General features: G+C 44.2%; 1 protein-coding gene across 4 annotated transcripts in view; it reads right to left on the bottom strand.

Annotated features, from left to right (window-relative positions):
- The window catches only part of dop1a (DOP1 leucine zipper like protein A), a 98,428-nt gene that overhangs the window by 47,172 nt on the left and 34,166 nt on the right, over nt 1-17,090 (bottom strand). For 3 of the 4 annotated variants that reach the window (XM_055639496.1, XM_055639498.1, XM_055639497.1), the window contains exons 13-17: nt 13,296-13,325; nt 6,633-6,863; nt 3,667-4,288; nt 2,592-2,866; nt 30-182 (exon numbers count right to left, since the gene is read on the bottom strand). In XM_055639496.1, coding sequence (XP_055495471.1) covers nt 30-182; nt 2,592-2,866; nt 3,667-4,288; nt 6,633-6,863; nt 13,296-13,325 — 1,311 coding nt within the window. The remainder of the gene's footprint in view (nt 1-29; nt 183-2,591; nt 2,867-3,666; nt 4,289-6,632; nt 6,864-13,295; nt 13,326-17,090) is intronic. The other variant, XM_055639499.1, reaches the window with a different exon arrangement.

Below are 17,090 nucleotides of genomic sequence, written 5' to 3'. Positions count from 1 at the left end.
ATACTGCATTATACTGGAGGCAACCATACCTTGTCTTTGTTGAGCAGTTGCTGACTTATGACATCTTCGCACACGCTGGAGGATGGAACGAGATTATGCAGCTGATAAAACAGTTCCACGCTCCTCTGATAATATTGGGGTGTTTTTTCCCCAAGCTGGTTCCAAAGTGCCACTGCCACTTGCTTAAGGGGAAAAGAAAAGAAAATCAATGCCAATTTAATTGTTAATTAATAAACTGTGCAGCATATACACTTGCTATAAATTTAATACTGACATTCCACCATAGATACAATATATTAATTTAACTTTCTTAATTTTAGGCTATACTTTTAGACAAAGACAAGTTAATGCATCTGTTCCTGCCAGCAATCTGTCCTGTGCCAGGACAACACGGTGGTGCAGCGGTAAAGTTGCTGCCTCACAGCGCCACAGATCTGGGTTCGATCCTGACTACAGGTGCTGTGTGTACAGAGTTTGAACATTCCCCCTTTGGCTTCTGTAAATTGTCCCAAGTGTGTAGGATAGAACTAGTGTACGGGGTGATCGCTGGTTGGCGTGGACTCAGTGGGTGGAAGGGCCTGTTTCCACATTGTATCTCTAAACTAAACATTTGCCCATTCTAGTTGGTTAGGTCCCACACCAACAACTTCAGAAACGGTTACCATCCTATAACTATCAGGTTCTTGAACCAACCTACACAACCCTAACCCGACCCCAGAACACCTCTTGCGTTAGATCATTGAACATAGAACATTACAGCACAGGAATGGCCCGCTCTGTTCACAATGTTTATGTCAATCATGATGCCAAGTTAAGCTGATCTCAACTACCTGTAAACAATCCATATCTTTCTATTCCCTGCACTAATGTGTGCCTATCTAAAAGCCAATTACACACCACTATAATCTCTGCCTCCATCACCATCCCAGGCAATGTGATCCAGGCATCCACTACTCTCTGTGTGAAAAACGTGCACACTCGCACATCTCCATTAAACTTTCCCCTCTCACCCGATAGCTATGCGCTCTAACGTTGGACATTTCCACTCAGGGAAAAAGGTTATGTCAGGGCTCGAAATTAACGGCTGTCCGGGTGCCAATGGCGACCTAAAACCCCACCGGGCAACCTAAAAGCCGTGCCATTTTGCCCGTCTTGGCAAGCACCCGTGACACCTATCGTTCAACTCTGAGCGGGCCTCCCTCTCTATCTCTCTCTTTGTCACTCTCCGTCTCTGCCCGCCATCCGTGTCCGGGTCTCCGTTCTCCAGCTGCTCCTCATCCGCCGGACCAGAGAGTTACGGAGGGAGCGGTCCCTGCGGAAAGCTGACAGAGGAGGAGATGGGAAGATGTGGCCAGTGGTGGGATCCGTTGGTAGACAAAGTTGGAAAAAATTAGCGGGTGAGGCAGCATCTATGGAGCGAAGGAATAGGCGACTTTTCGGGTCGAGCCCCTTCTTCAGGCTGATGTCGGGGGGAGGGCAGGAAAAAGAACGGAAGAGGCAGAGTCAGTAGGCTGTGGGAGAGCTGGGAATGGGAGGAGAAGGAGGGAGAAAGCAAGGACTACCTGAAATTGGAGAAGCCAATGTTCATACCGCTGGGGTGTAAACTACCCAAGTGAAATATGAGGTGCTCTTCCTCCAATTTGCAGTGGGCCTCACTCCGGCCATGGAGGAGACCCAGGACAGAAAGGTCGGATTCGGAATGGGAGGGGGAGTTGAAGTGCTGAGCCACCAGGAGATCAGGTTGGTTATTGAGAACTGAGTGGAGGTGTTGTGCGAAGCGATCGCCAAGCCTGTGCTTGGTCTCACTGAGGTTGATCATACGCTGAATAATCCAACCTGATTTTTATTTGGAAGTGGAAAGAAATAATAGAAATTACATTCATTGCAACGTGTAAAAAGAGTTGCGATACTGTATTGTAATTTTGCTGCATGTCATTGTGGTATATATCATGTCTTGATTGGTGAATATGTTTAGTTTGTGACTTTATTTGAAGCAGAAATAATATGTGAATGCTTCATTGACCATAATTCCGACTGGTAACTACGCACTTCGTCCGAGCACATTATCGCACGTGTCATGCAAACCGTCTTAAATGACCACCTAAACTGTCATTTGGCAACCTAAAAAGCTGCCTAGGTTGCCTGGCTGGCATCAGAGAGCCCTGTATGTGCTTGGGTCCTTGGATGGAGTATATAATGTTGTCAAAATACAATGTTTAAAGATTATAATTTAGTTCCAGGTACTGCAGCGGTAGAGTTGCTGCCTTACAGCGACGGAGACCCAGGTTCGATCCTGACTGTGTAGAGTTTGTACACTCTCCCTGTGACCGCGTGGGTTTTCTCCGGGTGCTCCATTTTTTCTCCCACATTTCAAACACATGCAGGTTTGTAGGTTAATTGGCTTCTGTCAATTGTCCTTAGCGTGTAGAATTGAACTAGTGTACGGGTGATTGCTGGTTAGCGCGCACTCAGTGGGCCAAAGGGCCTGTTTCCACGCTGCACCTCTAAACTAAACAGAAGCATTCCAAAATACAAGAGAAGGCAGAGAGTCTTCACCATTCACAGCTCGGGATCTTTAAAGACAGACTCACCTTGAAAAACTCTGTCTTTTGAACCATAAACTTGAGGTTTCCCTGCGTTAGTGGAGGCATGATGACCACCGCCACCGTGCCCTGGTTGGGACTCCGAGGCTGTGCGGATTCAAGGCTGTTCAAGCATTCTCCACTCACTACAGCAACGGACTGTGCGAGTCCAACTAAGTCAAGCACCAGAGAAATGGCAATACTCTGAATGCTGAAGTCGCTGGCAAAGCAGCAGGCGGTCATCAGAGTCTGGAGCCAGACCGGCGGCTTTACCGATGCACAATCTACACAAAGGAGAACAGACACGAGTCAAAACATTGTGCTGTCACAAACATTGAATCAACAGCAGACAAATAGCAAAAATTAATTCATCCCACTTGCCCCTCTCATCTCTCACTTTTGCTGCGTGCGTGATGGTCTGGGATGTGACTATGCTGTTAGCCGTAAATTTGAGCGCGTTATTCCAAAAATACAAGAACGTAAATCAAACTTTGGCATTAAATGAACAAGCGTGTTATTTCAAAAACGCGTTGGTCAAACACGCATAAAGTGCAGTACCTGTACTAACAGTGAGGATCACATAGTAAGCAGCATAAAAGCATTGGCTAACCTGAGATGCATGCAGGAAGCATGCCTGCAGGACGGGGCTCCTGCAACGGCGACTTCCCCCGCCCGAGTTGCGGGGTTGAAGAGCTCCTGGAGCGGGGCCTAACATCACTGCCCCGCGCGGCTGGAACGGCCGCGGGACACTGCGAGCGCACACCGGGGGCTCCAACATCAAGACCCGGTGTGCGACCTTGCACCACCCGGCGTGGCTTTAATGGCCGCGGGACAATCACCATCGCCAGCCGGGGGCTTTGACTTTGACTCTGACATCGGGGGGGGGAGAGTGCAGTGGAGAGATAAGTTTTTTTTTTGGCCTTCCATCACAGCTATGTGATGGATGTTTATGTAAAATTGTAAATTATGTTGTGTCTGGGGTCTATTTGTGTGTAATGTATGGCTGCAGAAACGGCATTTCATTTGGACCTCCAGGGATCCAAATGACAATTAAATAGACTATTGACTACTATTGAAAACTTACCTGTTTCTGACTTATTACTATGAGGTGAAGAGGCCTGACTTCCTTCTGCAATGTAAACAGGAAAGCTGGAGCACTCAAAGAATAGTTGGCATGCGGCAGTGAAGGACTGATGATGCTCCTTGGAGCCCAGATGTGGTTCTGTCACTGGAAACGTTGCATCACCTTTGCCAGCAAGGTCCTGCTCATTAGTCTGACTTCTCTCTCTACATGGGTCCGTGTGGAAATCTGTTGAAAATGCTTCGCAAACTGTTTCACAGGGAATAATGTAGAGGGTAATCAGCTGGGTCAAAAACTGCTCAAAGTATTCTAAACAATACTGCATTGTCGTCTTCTGAGTAGAGGTTGCCACGGGCACGGCCACTTTATCTTCCTGCGACGGGGAAGATGGGACCACGGTGTCCTCAGACCCAACAGTGGAAGCAGTTTCGGTCTCCGACGAAGTGCTGCCCTGTGGCACCGACCCAGAAACCTGTCCCTCAACTAGAACCTTGTCAAGGTCATCGGTCTTGTCCGCTTGGTACTGCACAAACTCTGTGAATCCACTCTCCGACGACTGGCTACTTGGAGGGTTTTCCCCGTCTTCAAACACGTCACCAGAAGCCCCAAGGCCGGCTGATGAAGCCTGGACAAAGAAATGAACGGCATGAAAACTATCAGGAAAATCAAGGAGAACATTTCATATTTCGACACATCATTTTTGGAGAGAAGTGCGAACATGATGAGATACGCCAACCACACAAATAAGGTTACAGATCAATGGGTGGGATGCTGTTTAGTTTCCTTTGAGATTCAGCTTGGAAAGAAGCCCTTCGGCCCATCGAGTTGACACCAACCATCAAACACACGTTCATATGTATCTCTCATCCACTTTCAATTCCTATTGCGGGCAATTTTACAGTGACCAATTAACCTGCAAATCCACATGTCTTTAGGATGTGGGGGGAAACCAGAGCAACTGGAAGAAACCCACGGAGTCAGAGGGAGAACATGCAAACTCCACGCAGACAACACCCGTAGTCAGGATCGAAGCTGGGTCGCTGGTACTGTAAGGTAGAGTTTATTATTTGTAAGTTATCATGTGTGCCGAGGTACAGTGAAAAACTTTGTTTGCGTTCTATTCGCTTAAACGACATTTGTTCACCAGAGAATGCTGCAAAAAGACACAAAGTGCTGGAGTAACTCAGCAGGTCAGGCGGCATTATTGGAGAACATGGATAGGTGAAGTTTTGGGTCGGGACCCTTTATTAGACTGATTGTGGTGGTGGGGGAGGGGGGGGGGAGAAAGCTACAAGTTAGGAGGATCAGGACAAACCTGGGCTATGATAGGTAGATACAGAGATGGAGGGGGGGGGGGGGGGGGGGGGGGGGTGGGGGGGGCAGAGGGGGGGCTGGACAAATGCCAGAGGTGAAAAGACAAAAGGTGCGATATAAGGACTGAAGAGATGTGAATTGTGAAGCTAGAGGAAGGAATATAGTTGGAAGGGGAGAAATGGGTGTGAATCCACGTGGGGCACAGGGAAGAGAGGGGGAGTGAAAATATATATAAATATAAGGGGGGGGGGGGGGGGGTGGTTAGTTACCTAAAATTAGAGAATTCACTCTTTGTACTGTTAGTTTGTAAGCAACCTAAGCAGAATACAAGGTGCATTTCCTCCAGTTTGTGTGTGCTCTCACTCTGGCAATTAAGGAGCAAAGAGCAGTAAGGGAATGGGAAGGAGAGTTGAAATGGTTGGCAACCGGGAGAACCAGCAGCAGCGTTGATCGAATGCTGGTGTTCTCACTTCACTTTACATTTCAGGTTTACAGCATATGCATTATTTTAATTTTGTTTCTATCTTACAGACGATTTTTCCTACTGGGCCATGCTGTTCTAAAGTCACATGCCCCATTCATCTCCCGATATTTGTGAGTATAACAGCCACAGTCATGTTGCAGCTTTATAGGACTTTGATTGGGCCGTATTTGGTGTATTGTGTGCAGTTCTGGTCGCACTATTACAGGGAGGATATGGAGGCTTGAGAAAGAGTGCAAAAGAGATTTACCAGACTGCTGCCTGGATTAGAGAATATAAATTATAAATGGAGGTTGAACAAACGGATTGTTTTCTCTGGAGCGTGGAGGCCGAGGGCGACCTGACAGAGGTATATAAAATAATGAGATATTATAGTAGCTAGTATAGAAAGACACAGCCCTTTTCCCCCGAGGTTGGAAATGTCAAGGACGAGGAGGCCTAGTTTTAAGATGTGAGGGGCAACATAGGTTTGTTTTGAAACACACAGGAGATTTGCGGGATTTTGATGGGCACATGAATAAAACAGGCAAGCAGAGGAGATGAGTTTTTTTTCTGCACAGACATGGGAAGGGGATACTGTGTGGTTTTACTTCTAAACACACAGATATTCGAAAGAGAGATAACTTATTCTAAGAGGACAACACTGTTTATTAGATGGTATCAAATATAAAACAAAATTAATTAAGTTTAGTTTAGACTAGTTTAGTTTAGTTTATTATCATGTGCACCAGTGTACAGTGAAAAGCTTTTGAGCGTGCTAACTTGGCATCGTGTTCTGCACCAGACAAGGTGGGGAGCCGAAGGGCCAGAAAAGTCCAATACTGTGTCTGGGGTTACGAGGTAGATCTAGGATCACTAAAATGGAATGAGATATTCCCCAAAATAACTTCAAATAGAGAGAAATCCTGGAAGTCCCTGCCCAACAGTTTGAATTCTGTTCTGGGAAGGCAATATTACACAATCTGACACACCTGTGTCTGACAATGAAATAATCAAAAAATGAAGTCTAGCAGGTAATAGGCTTGACACAGTGAGGAGGGTTATTTGTATAGGAAAAGGTATAGGTGAAAAGGTATGAATTAATTGCGAAGTTTAGTTTAGACTAGTTTTGTTTAGTTTATTATCATGTGCACCAAGGTACAGTGAAAAGCTTTTGTTGCGTGCTAAAATGTACCCTTTTCTCTTCCGTCTGTTGGGCAAAGTTGGAGTGTCCTGGGTAATGTAGTCTGTTCTCTGCCCCGGGTGACAGCAAGGGCGGTTGTACTTTGCTCAGTATCTTGGAACACAGCTTGAGACAGTCGGTGAGCTCAGAGAGGCACAAAGCCTGCAGGTGGCTGGACAGGGCAGACACCATCCGCACCAACAGCTGGGGCAAATGTTCCGTTTGGATCTCAATGTAGGTCTCCTAAGGACGAAACAGACGCCTTCAAGTAGGTTATTTAAAATAAGAATTGCAATTTGCCTTTCCAACATAAAAGATAAAATGGCAAACGTAGCTATTAATTATTGAACTGAACTCAATAAAGCTGGTAGACAAAAATGCTGGAGAAACTCAGCGGGTGCGGCAGCATCTATGGAACGAAGGAAATATGCAACGTTTCGGGCCGCACCCACTGAGTTTCTCCAGCATTTTTGTCTACCTTCGATTTTCCAGCATCTGCAGTTTCTTCTTGAACTCAATAAAGCTGGATTGTTCTCAATAATCTGCAAAATGGATTTTCAATATCAATTTACTTTGCTTGCACAAGAATTCAAGAGATATTTACACCTTCAGAGTTGTCCAGCTTCTAGTCACATGACTTTAACGCTCTTTCAAGACTGGAGTACTGAAGGGAAACAAATGCTCTGTGTCATATCCCAGACAAGCAAGCAGGATAGGTGAGAATTTCTCAACAGGTCATTGCTCTAGGTCATTAACCAAACAGGGTTAGTGTACTATTAACACAAGGCAAATTATAATCACCAAATAGTTGCAAATCAAGTTTGCAAACTGAAGAGGTGCTATACAGTCCTTGCATTGCTCACAAACCATTCATGTAATTGAACTGAATGACAACAAGCACAATGAAACAAAACGGGTTCGCCTAGATATTGTGTACTATCTCAGTGTAACCTACTGATCCTACACTTTTGTACTTCAGAATGATTGTGCTTGCGTATAGTAAGATTTTGACTGAACAGCAATAACCAACCTGATCTCCCAGTGGCTCAGCACTTCAACACTCCTCCAATTCCGAATCCTACCTTTCTGTCCTGGGCATCCTCCACGGCCAGAGTGAGTCCCACTGTAAATTGGAGGAGCAGCACCTCATATTTTGCTTGGGTAGTCTACGCCCCAGCGGTATGAACATTGACATCTCCACTTTCAGGTAGTCCTTGCTTTCTCCCTCTTTCCCCATCCCCTTCCCAGCTCTCCCTCAGCCCACTGCTTTCGCCTCCTCCTTTCTTCTTCCCGAACCCCCCCCCCCCCCCCACATCAGCCTGAAGAAGGGTCTCGACCCGTAACGCCGCCTATTCCTTCACTCCATAGATGCTGCCTCACCTGCTGAGCTTCTCCAGCATTTGTATCTACCTTTCCAGCATCTGCAGTTCCTTCTTATACAAAAATGAAATTTTGCTGAACCTAGGTACATGTGACAATTAAGCACCACTGAAATAAAACAATATCAAGACCTCAAGCTTTAATTGATTAAACTGATTTAAAGATCTTCTTCTTCTTCTTGCATATGGCGTGCACAGTCATCCACTCCCTACACGCCAGTGCCAATTCACAGAGGCCAATTAACCAACAAACCCGCATGTCTTTGGAATGTGGGAGAAAACCGGAGTCCTCAGAGGAGACCCACGTGGTCACAGGGAGAATGTACAAACTCCACACAGACAACACCCGTGGTCAGGATCGATTCTGGCTCTCTGACACTGTGTGGCAGCAGTTCTTCCAGATTATACCATTGTTAGCTGAATATAATTAGTCAAGTAAAATTAAAAGCAAATATTTAGCTTCATGAACAGCCAATTGCAGAAGGGATCAGGAGCCCCAACGTTTATTTTGACACACCTCATATTCCACGGGTAGCTTACAACAAAACAGTATGAACATTGAATTCTCCAATTTTAGGTAACTACTTAACTTTCCCCCTCTCCCTTCTTCGACCATTTAACACATCTTTTAATTTAGTTTTGAGATACAGCACGGAAACAGGCCCTGCAGCCCACCGAGTCCACGCCGACCAGCGATCCCCGTACATTAACACTATTGTACACACACTAGGGACAATTTACAATTTTACCAGGCCAATTTGTCTACAAACCTGTACATCTTTGAAATGTGGAAGGAAACCGGAACCCCCAGAGAAATCCCATGCAGTTCACAAGGGAGAACGTTTAAACTCCGTACACAGCACCCGTGGTCAGGATCGAACCCGGATCTCTGGCGCTGTAGGTCAGCATCTCTACCGCTGCATCACCTGTGCCAGACCTGGACTCACACCAATTTCTCCCCCCAACCACTCCCTCCACCTTCATTCCTTGCTCTAACTTCACAATTCGTAACTGTTCAATCCTTTTGTCTCACACATTCTGCCTTTTAACCTCTGTCCAACCATCTTTCTATCAAACAACCCTCCTCACTGTGTCATCCTATTACCTGCCAGGCTTTGTCCTACCCGCTACCCCTATCATCAGTTTAAAGAACGGTCAAGACCCGAAATGTCACCTATCCATGTTCTCCTGAGGTGCTGCCCGACCTGCTGAGCTACTCCAGCACTCTGTCGTCATTTCTTTTAGTTATTTCATTGTTCAGATACAGGCATCGTGGACAAAGCCACCATTTATTGCCTATCTGCAGTTCACCACAATATCAATCACTACAGTTCTGCTGAGAATAACCACTTAACGCTGTTGGGCAGGAACTTCCAGGATTTAGACCCAGTGATGAAGAAGGACTGGTGATACATTTCTGTCAGGGAAAGGTGCAACTTTTAGGGAAGTCTACAGACATCCCATCATCAACTAGAGAATGGTCCTGACCTACTGTCTACCTCATTGGAGACCCTTGGACTATCTTTAATCAGACTTTACTGGACTTTATCTTGCACTAAATGGTATTCCTTTTATCCTGTGTCCGTACATTGTGGACTACTTGATTGTAATCATATGCAGTCTTTCCTCTGACTGGATAGCACGCAACAATGAAGTTTTTCACTGTACCTCGGTGATAATAAAAAAAACTAAACTAGAAAGTTCTCCCAGGAGTTAGCCTCCATTATAATAGAAACAAGGAACTGCAGATGCTGTTTTACAAAGACGATCACAAAGTGCTGGAGTAACTCAGCAGGTCAACCAGCATCCCTGGAGTACATGATGGGTGACAGTTTGGGACCTAGTCAGGTTGAACCCGAAGAAGGATCCTGACCCAAAACGTCACCTATCCATGTTATGATATTATGATAGTGTGATGGTCATTTGTACCAATGCCATAGTTTAGTTTAGTTTAGTTGAGAGATACAGCGTGGAAACAGGGGCCGAAGCCCACCGAGTCCGTGCTGACCACCGATCACCCTGTTCACTGGCACTATCCTACACACAAGGGACTATTTATGCATTTTTACCAATGCCAAATAACCTACAAACCTGCACATCTTTTTAATGGGAGGGGGAAAGGGCACACGGTAACGGGGAGAACGTACAAACTACGTACAGACAGCACCCATAGTCAGGATCGAATCTGGGTCTCTGGCGCTGTAAGGCAGCAACTCTACTGTGCCACCATGCGCCCTAAAGACAGAGGTCAAAATGTACTCCACCGAGGTGATTGATTGATTCACTCACTATCTGTTAACTAGACAGCTGTCCAACAAATCTCAGTGAGTGTTGAAGCTACTAAGCCACTAACCGCTGTGCAAACTCTTGAAAAAAAACCCCAATGCATTAAGAATTGAATGAGTTAAAATGAACTTGCAAATTAATTCTAAAACAGTTTTATTTGGGAGTAATTGGTCATGGTGTGATTCTATTTTACCTTGCACAAAGTTGTGAGCAAATTACCATAATACAGAAAATAAAACTTATATGTTACACCACACTCTTCAGAAATGTTAATGCATGAATGGCAATGTTCAGATATAGCTATATCAGCAATAAGTATTATAATCAATAGGCTTATGTAGAGGATATGAAGCTCTCTAAATGGCTGAGATAATTTCTGAAACTATATAAAAATCTGCGTGACTTTTCTTGTGGCATCAGCAATAATAATCATATGCTCAAAAAAATATTAATTTAATGTTATCCAGTAGATTTGCACAAGTTTCTGAAAATTCAGTCTTCATTTCAAAATTTTATATGGAGGTCATGTTATTAAACTCCAGCAAAAATATATTTTAATCAAGAACTGAATTGGTATTAATCTGCAACAGGCCACCTGCAATAAACAGCAACAAATGACTCTTATCAAAGTAATAAGTACCATTTTACATCATAGAGAGCACTGTAAACTATCCAGTCTGACTCTTCGCAACATGTCCACAGCATTCCACACAGGGTCCACACACACCTTCCTCAGCACCTCTCCTCCACTATTCTGACTGAACTGCCAAACTATTTTCATATCAACTTTATTTTACCAGTTTCAATAATAATAATAATTCGCTGGACTACGCCTGAGATATATCCTTAGCTTTGTTCACTCATTCTATGAATGGTACAGCATGGAAAAAGGCCCTTCAGCCCATCAAGTCCATGCCAGTCATTGATCATCTGTTCACACTAGTTCTATGTTATCCCACCTTCCCATCCACGCCTTACACACATGGGGAAAATTTACAGAAGCCAATTAACTTACAAACCTGCACATCTTTGGAATGGGGGAGGAAACCGGAGTACCCAGAGGAAACCCTCACAGTCACATGGAGAACATGCAAATACCACACACAAACAGCACCCAAGGTCGGTATCGAACCCGGGTCTCTGGCATTGTGAAGCAGCGGCTTTACACCGAGGAGAAATTTATTTAGTCAGAGGGTGGTGAATCTGTGGAATTCTTTGCCACATCAGGCTGTAGTGGGTATTTTTAAGGCAGCGATAGATAGATTCTTGATAAGTACAGGTGTCAGAGGTTATGGGAAGAAGGCAGGAGAATGGGTTTAGGAGGGAGAGATAGACACAGCCATGATTGAATGGTGTAGTAGACTTGGGCCGAATTACCTAATTCTACTCCTATTCCTTATGTTCTTGCCCACTGCGCTCCTGTGCCGCCACTTAGCTCTCTTTTATTTTCCTCTGTGTAATTCCCTTGCTGACATAATTTGATCAGGTTCCACATATATAGGGGAGGGTGATCTTTAGCGAGATTGCAGAGAAGCTCCAGGTTGATATCTGAGTGGATACAGATGTAGGAAGGATGTAGAAACAAAGAACTGCAGATGCTGGTTTATGCTAAAGATAGATACAAAGTGCTGAAGTAACTCAGTGGGTCTGACAGCATCTCTGGAGAAAAAGGATGGATGACGTTTCGGGTCGGGACCCTTCTTCAGACATTCTATGTCGCCCCTAACCTGTTTATCTCTGACTCCAAAATTAAACTGGACCATCTGCGCTCTTCACGTAGTGTTTGGGCCAGACATAAGGTTCTGACCTCAGACCTGCTTCATCTCCACGACTGGCTACAGTCCCATGGCAGCACCCAACTCAAACCCTGTATCAGCAGGAATTTCTGCTGAAATTTTCCTCTGTGCCTTTGTAAATCCTAGACTAGACTATTTGAATATCCTCCTGGCTGACCCATGTTTCACCAGACACAAAACTGTGCGCTCAATCCATTTTCCTAAACTCACACTTCATGCCAGTGCTTGCATGCTGACACTGGCACCCAGTCCAATACTATCTGTATATACCAGGTTCACCGCCTGGATTACAGGGTATTAGCTACCGTATAAGGAGAGGTCAAACACACTTGGATTGTTTTCTCTGGAGTGTGGGAGAGGAATTGTGAGAGGTAAAGACAGGGTAGACAGCCAAAACCCTTTTCACAGGGTGAAAATGTCAAAGACTACAGGGGATAGCTTTAAGGTGAGATGTGCAAAGTTTAAAGGAGATCCATGAGACCATGTTTTATTTACAAACACCCTGCCAAGGGTAGTGGTGGAGGCAGACATGATAGTGGCATTTAAGATGCTTTTGGATATGCAGGGTATGGAGGGATATGGATCACGTGCAGGCAGAGTAGATTAGTTTCTCTGGCATTGTGTTAGGTCGGACATTGTGGGCTGAAGGGTCTTTTCTCATACTGCACCATTCTACGTTCAATGTATCATCTTTCAATCGAAGGCCGACATATAACTATGTTCAATTTTAAATAGAAAATTAGTTATCTCTCCATTTCCAGTGTCATTTGCCCCTTCAATGTTAATAGCTCCGCAATGGAGGCAGTGTTTTCATTCCCACGGTCTGTAGGCCCTAAAACCCCCTCTGTAAACTTTTCTACTTATATCTCCTCTTTTCTTTTTGCTACCTACTTGATATCTCTTTCATCAACCCATTGCCAAAAGATGCTTTGATTCAGTAACGTTTATGTTAGTTGCTTTGGGGTGCTTTGCTAAACAAATATCACAACAGAAATCTAGAGACAAGAAACTAGAGATGCTGGTTTACAAAAAATACTTTAACACAACATAAATGCAATTTATTAAAAAACTGAGCCAGAAAATGTAGCATAAACATTTGTTATATAACATGGGTCCTTGAACCCACTTCAGAACTGCATGCAATGATACATCTGTCGAGCTGATGAGGATGCAGAAAGATTAGATGAAGTGAGACAAGGATGCGAGTCCCATACCTGACACAGTACTCTCATACTTCGAGTAGGCTTTAAAAAAAAGAAAGCAGACAATTATAAAAAAAAGCATAGTCGTCACACTAACGATGACAGCAAGAAATTACTGCAGCATTCTTGATGAACCCTTGCAGTTCATACATTTTCTCTTTTCCTCTCCCTCTCAGTTTGCCCTGTTTCCAGTTGAATTGAATAGAATGCCTACATATAACTACGTTCAATTTTAAATAAACAATTCAGCACTTATTCATTGCAAATGAAGATGAGAACAAGATGATTAAAATATGAGCAACATATCCTATGAGAGAGATCCTTAAAAACAGAAGACTTAACAAATTTAATTCATAAAATCACACTCAAGTGACACACTGCTTGATATAGTTTAGTTTAGAGATACAGCGCGGAAACAGGCACTTCGGTCCACCGAGTCCACTCCGACCAGCGATCACCACACACTAACACTATCCTACACTAACACTAGGGACAAATTACAAATTTACCAATTAGCCTCCAAACCTGTACATCTTTGGAGTGTGAGATGAAACCGGAGCACCCAAAGAAAACCTGCACTGGTCACGGGAAGATCGTACAAACTCCATACAGACAGCACCCGTAGTCAGTATGGAACTCAGGTCTCTGGCATTGTAAGGAAACAACTACACTGGTATTTACCCGGTTTCTTATATCTGCCACAACTCCCAATAAGGAAGAGACAGAATCCTCCAACAATTTTGACCATTGGTCATTTAAGAGTGCGCTGACTGAGAAATAAGAAATTGTCCCTGATAGAACAGGGCAATGGTCCCTGATAGAACAGGGCAATCGTCTGTGTGGAAGCCCAGCAGGCAGATGGTGCCTTCACAAGAGCAGATAGAGAGAACACAGTAGCCATAGCAGTCATGACAATTCCACTATGCATATATCTGAAAGGGAACAGCCTTGTATTTTCTAAAGATGATTGGAATGGGGATTAACTTGATGGAAAGACACAAGGTGCTGGAGTAACTCATCGGGTCAGGCGACATCTTTGGAGAATATAGAGAGACGGCAATTCAAGTCAGGACCCTTCGTCTGATAACTTGATGGCACTTGGGTTTAATAATACAAAACAGAAGTCCCAAGTTGGATTGCGAACTTAGAATGCAATGGTTGAACTATGCATATTAAGGGGGGGGGGGGGAAAGAAAATTTCTATACTTACCTTTGAAAGGTAAACAAACATTTTTCTCCATAAATATTATCATGTCAATTATTGTATTTCACATTGGGTTTTAAAAACTAGATCTGACTCTTGAATCACAATGGTAAAATGGCAAAATCACATTGCTGTGTAAATGTATCTAAAATACTCAATGTTGTTGGTTTGCAGGTTCAACATCAATAGGAGTACAGGCTCCGAGCTTCCATGTATTTAGTGGTTATTGAACAGCTAATGAATATAACGCTGTTTTTGACCCATTACAGTGCCATTTGTGGGAGCTGGCTGGTGCGTTTCTGATATTACAATTGGGAGTACACTACAATGCTCAGGGACTGGAGACTGTGAGATGCTCGCTAGAGTTGAAAGCATTTCCGTTTCTTGCTAAATTAGGCCGTCGATAAAAAGTCAATGCTCTAAGTTTGAAATTAGGTTTGTAGTTGCCCCCTTGGAACTAAACATGCAATGCAATGCTGCAACAAAGGACACACAGGTCTGCGGATCAATCAAATATCAATCTGCCAGTCAAACTATTCATAGTCATACAGCGTGGAAACAGCCCAACCTGCCCACACCGACCAACATGTCCCATCGACACTAGTCCCACCTGCTGCCATTTGGCCCATATCGCTCTAAACCTATCCTATCCACATGTCCATGTGTTTCTTAAAAGTTGTGATAGTACCCGTCTCATCTACCTCCCCCGGCAACTCATTCCATACACCCACCACCATTTGTGTGAAAATATTATCCCTCAGGTTTCTATTAAATCTTTCCCGCCTCACCTTAAACCTATGTCCTCTGGTTCTTGATTCCCCTACTCCGGGCTAGAGACTCTGGATGTTTACATAGCTATACATAGCTCATGAAAGAAGCACAGACTTATATTAACTGGTGCAAATTAATCTGACGTGCACTCGGAAGCTCCTGACAAATCTACATGTGTGTACACCTAACCATTATAGTGGGCTCAGAATTTATTGTAGTCAGTTAGTAAAATCCAATCCTCCATTTTATTTCAATTACGCCTGACCCTTGAGAAGAAGTGGTTAATGGTACAGAAAAGGCATTACTATTTAATGTAGTTATATGAAATGCTACCAATGGACACCCTAGCAGATACAAGGGAAAACATTAATTGTAACGCATAGTCTGTGCAATGAGTGTATGAAGGAGGGAACAGGAGCAGGATTGTGGGGGATGGGCTTCATTTATGTCATGTGTGACATCAGGATTGACAGAGGAAGAATTAATTGCTGCTCTTTCAAGAACGACTGTAACCTGTAATGTACAGGCTCAAGAATGAGCTTCTTCCCAATGACCATCAAGCTATTGAACACTACAAACTTCAACTAAACTCCAAACTGTCTTGGGAACATGGGCTTTGTTTGTTTTTGCACAATAATTGTTTTTTAATTTATTGAACTTCTTTTGGTTTGTTTATTGTGTTTGGTTTATGAAGGGGTTGTCACGAGGAGGTAATGACTCCTTGCCAGAGAAATCTTTATTTTTGGAAAGGAGATAGAAATGGGCAATATGGGTTTGGGAAGAAAAAAATTCCATGGAATAAAAAGTATTTTGATTATAAAATGCGACACCATTAAGACCTACTAATAAAGGCATATTGGAGATCTCCAAACAAGCTTTAACATATTCAAAAATCATTCATAAAAAATTAGTATAGCCTTCAATACAGATTGCAATGTAGAAACGACCACTGCTGTGTGCCATTCTGAGGCACAACTAAACATGCCGACTAAGTTAGGAACACTAAATACTCCAATTACAAGTACAGGTCCGGCACCCTTGAAAGGTTCTGGATTGTCCGTTTTGCTGAACCAACAGAGATCGCCTTGGGGGACCGAGATACCAGCCCCAAACTCGGCAGTGGATGCCAGCTATGGGAACAGATCCACCAGCTCCACCGGACTGGAATTCCAGAGCCCAGGTCGCCGGCAAATTCGACCTGAAGACCCATTGAGGTCGGGATTGCATGCCTCAGCCAGCCTAGCTGCCACATTTTTGTTGGGTCTTCCCGGGGGGAGGGGAGGGGGCGCGGATTTTGTCTGGATTAATCGGTGGTGGACCTATCATACCCTTCTTCTCTCTTTTCTGTGCCTTCCCCACCCTTGTGCAAGCCTATTTCTCCCATTATCGCCCATCCCCCACAATCCTGCTCCTGTTCCCTCCTTCATACACTCACCTCCCATTCCTGAGTTTTCCCATTTCCCTTTTATCCCCCCTCCCCGTCTCCTTCCACCTCTACGCCTCCCTCTGGCTTTACATTTCCCCCTCCTCCTTGCCTTACACCCTTTTGTAACTTCCTCCACCAATCAGCCTATGCAAACCTCCCCTATACCTGTAGCCACCCATCATTTGCCAGGTTTTATCCCGCCTCCCACCCCTCTCTTCCAGCTTTCTCCCTCTATTACAATCAACCTGAAGAAGGGCACAAACCAGAAATACCATCTGTCCATTTCTGCCGGAGCCGCCAAGTTGCTCCAGCACTTTCTATTTTGCATAACATGCGATTCGTTGACAGCACTTCAAAATCTACACCAAAAGCAATCTAATTCAAGGGCTCGCTTCATGCTGTGTAA

Source organism: Leucoraja erinacea, chromosome 8, assembly GCF_028641065.1.
Source record: "Leucoraja erinacea ecotype New England chromosome 8, Leri_hhj_1, whole genome shotgun sequence".
In the NCBI taxonomy this organism is placed as follows: domain Eukaryota; kingdom Metazoa; phylum Chordata; class Chondrichthyes; order Rajiformes; family Rajidae; genus Leucoraja; species Leucoraja erinaceus.
The sequence above is the reverse complement of the archived record's forward strand: the minus strand, read 5'-3'. Positions and strand labels throughout refer to the sequence as shown.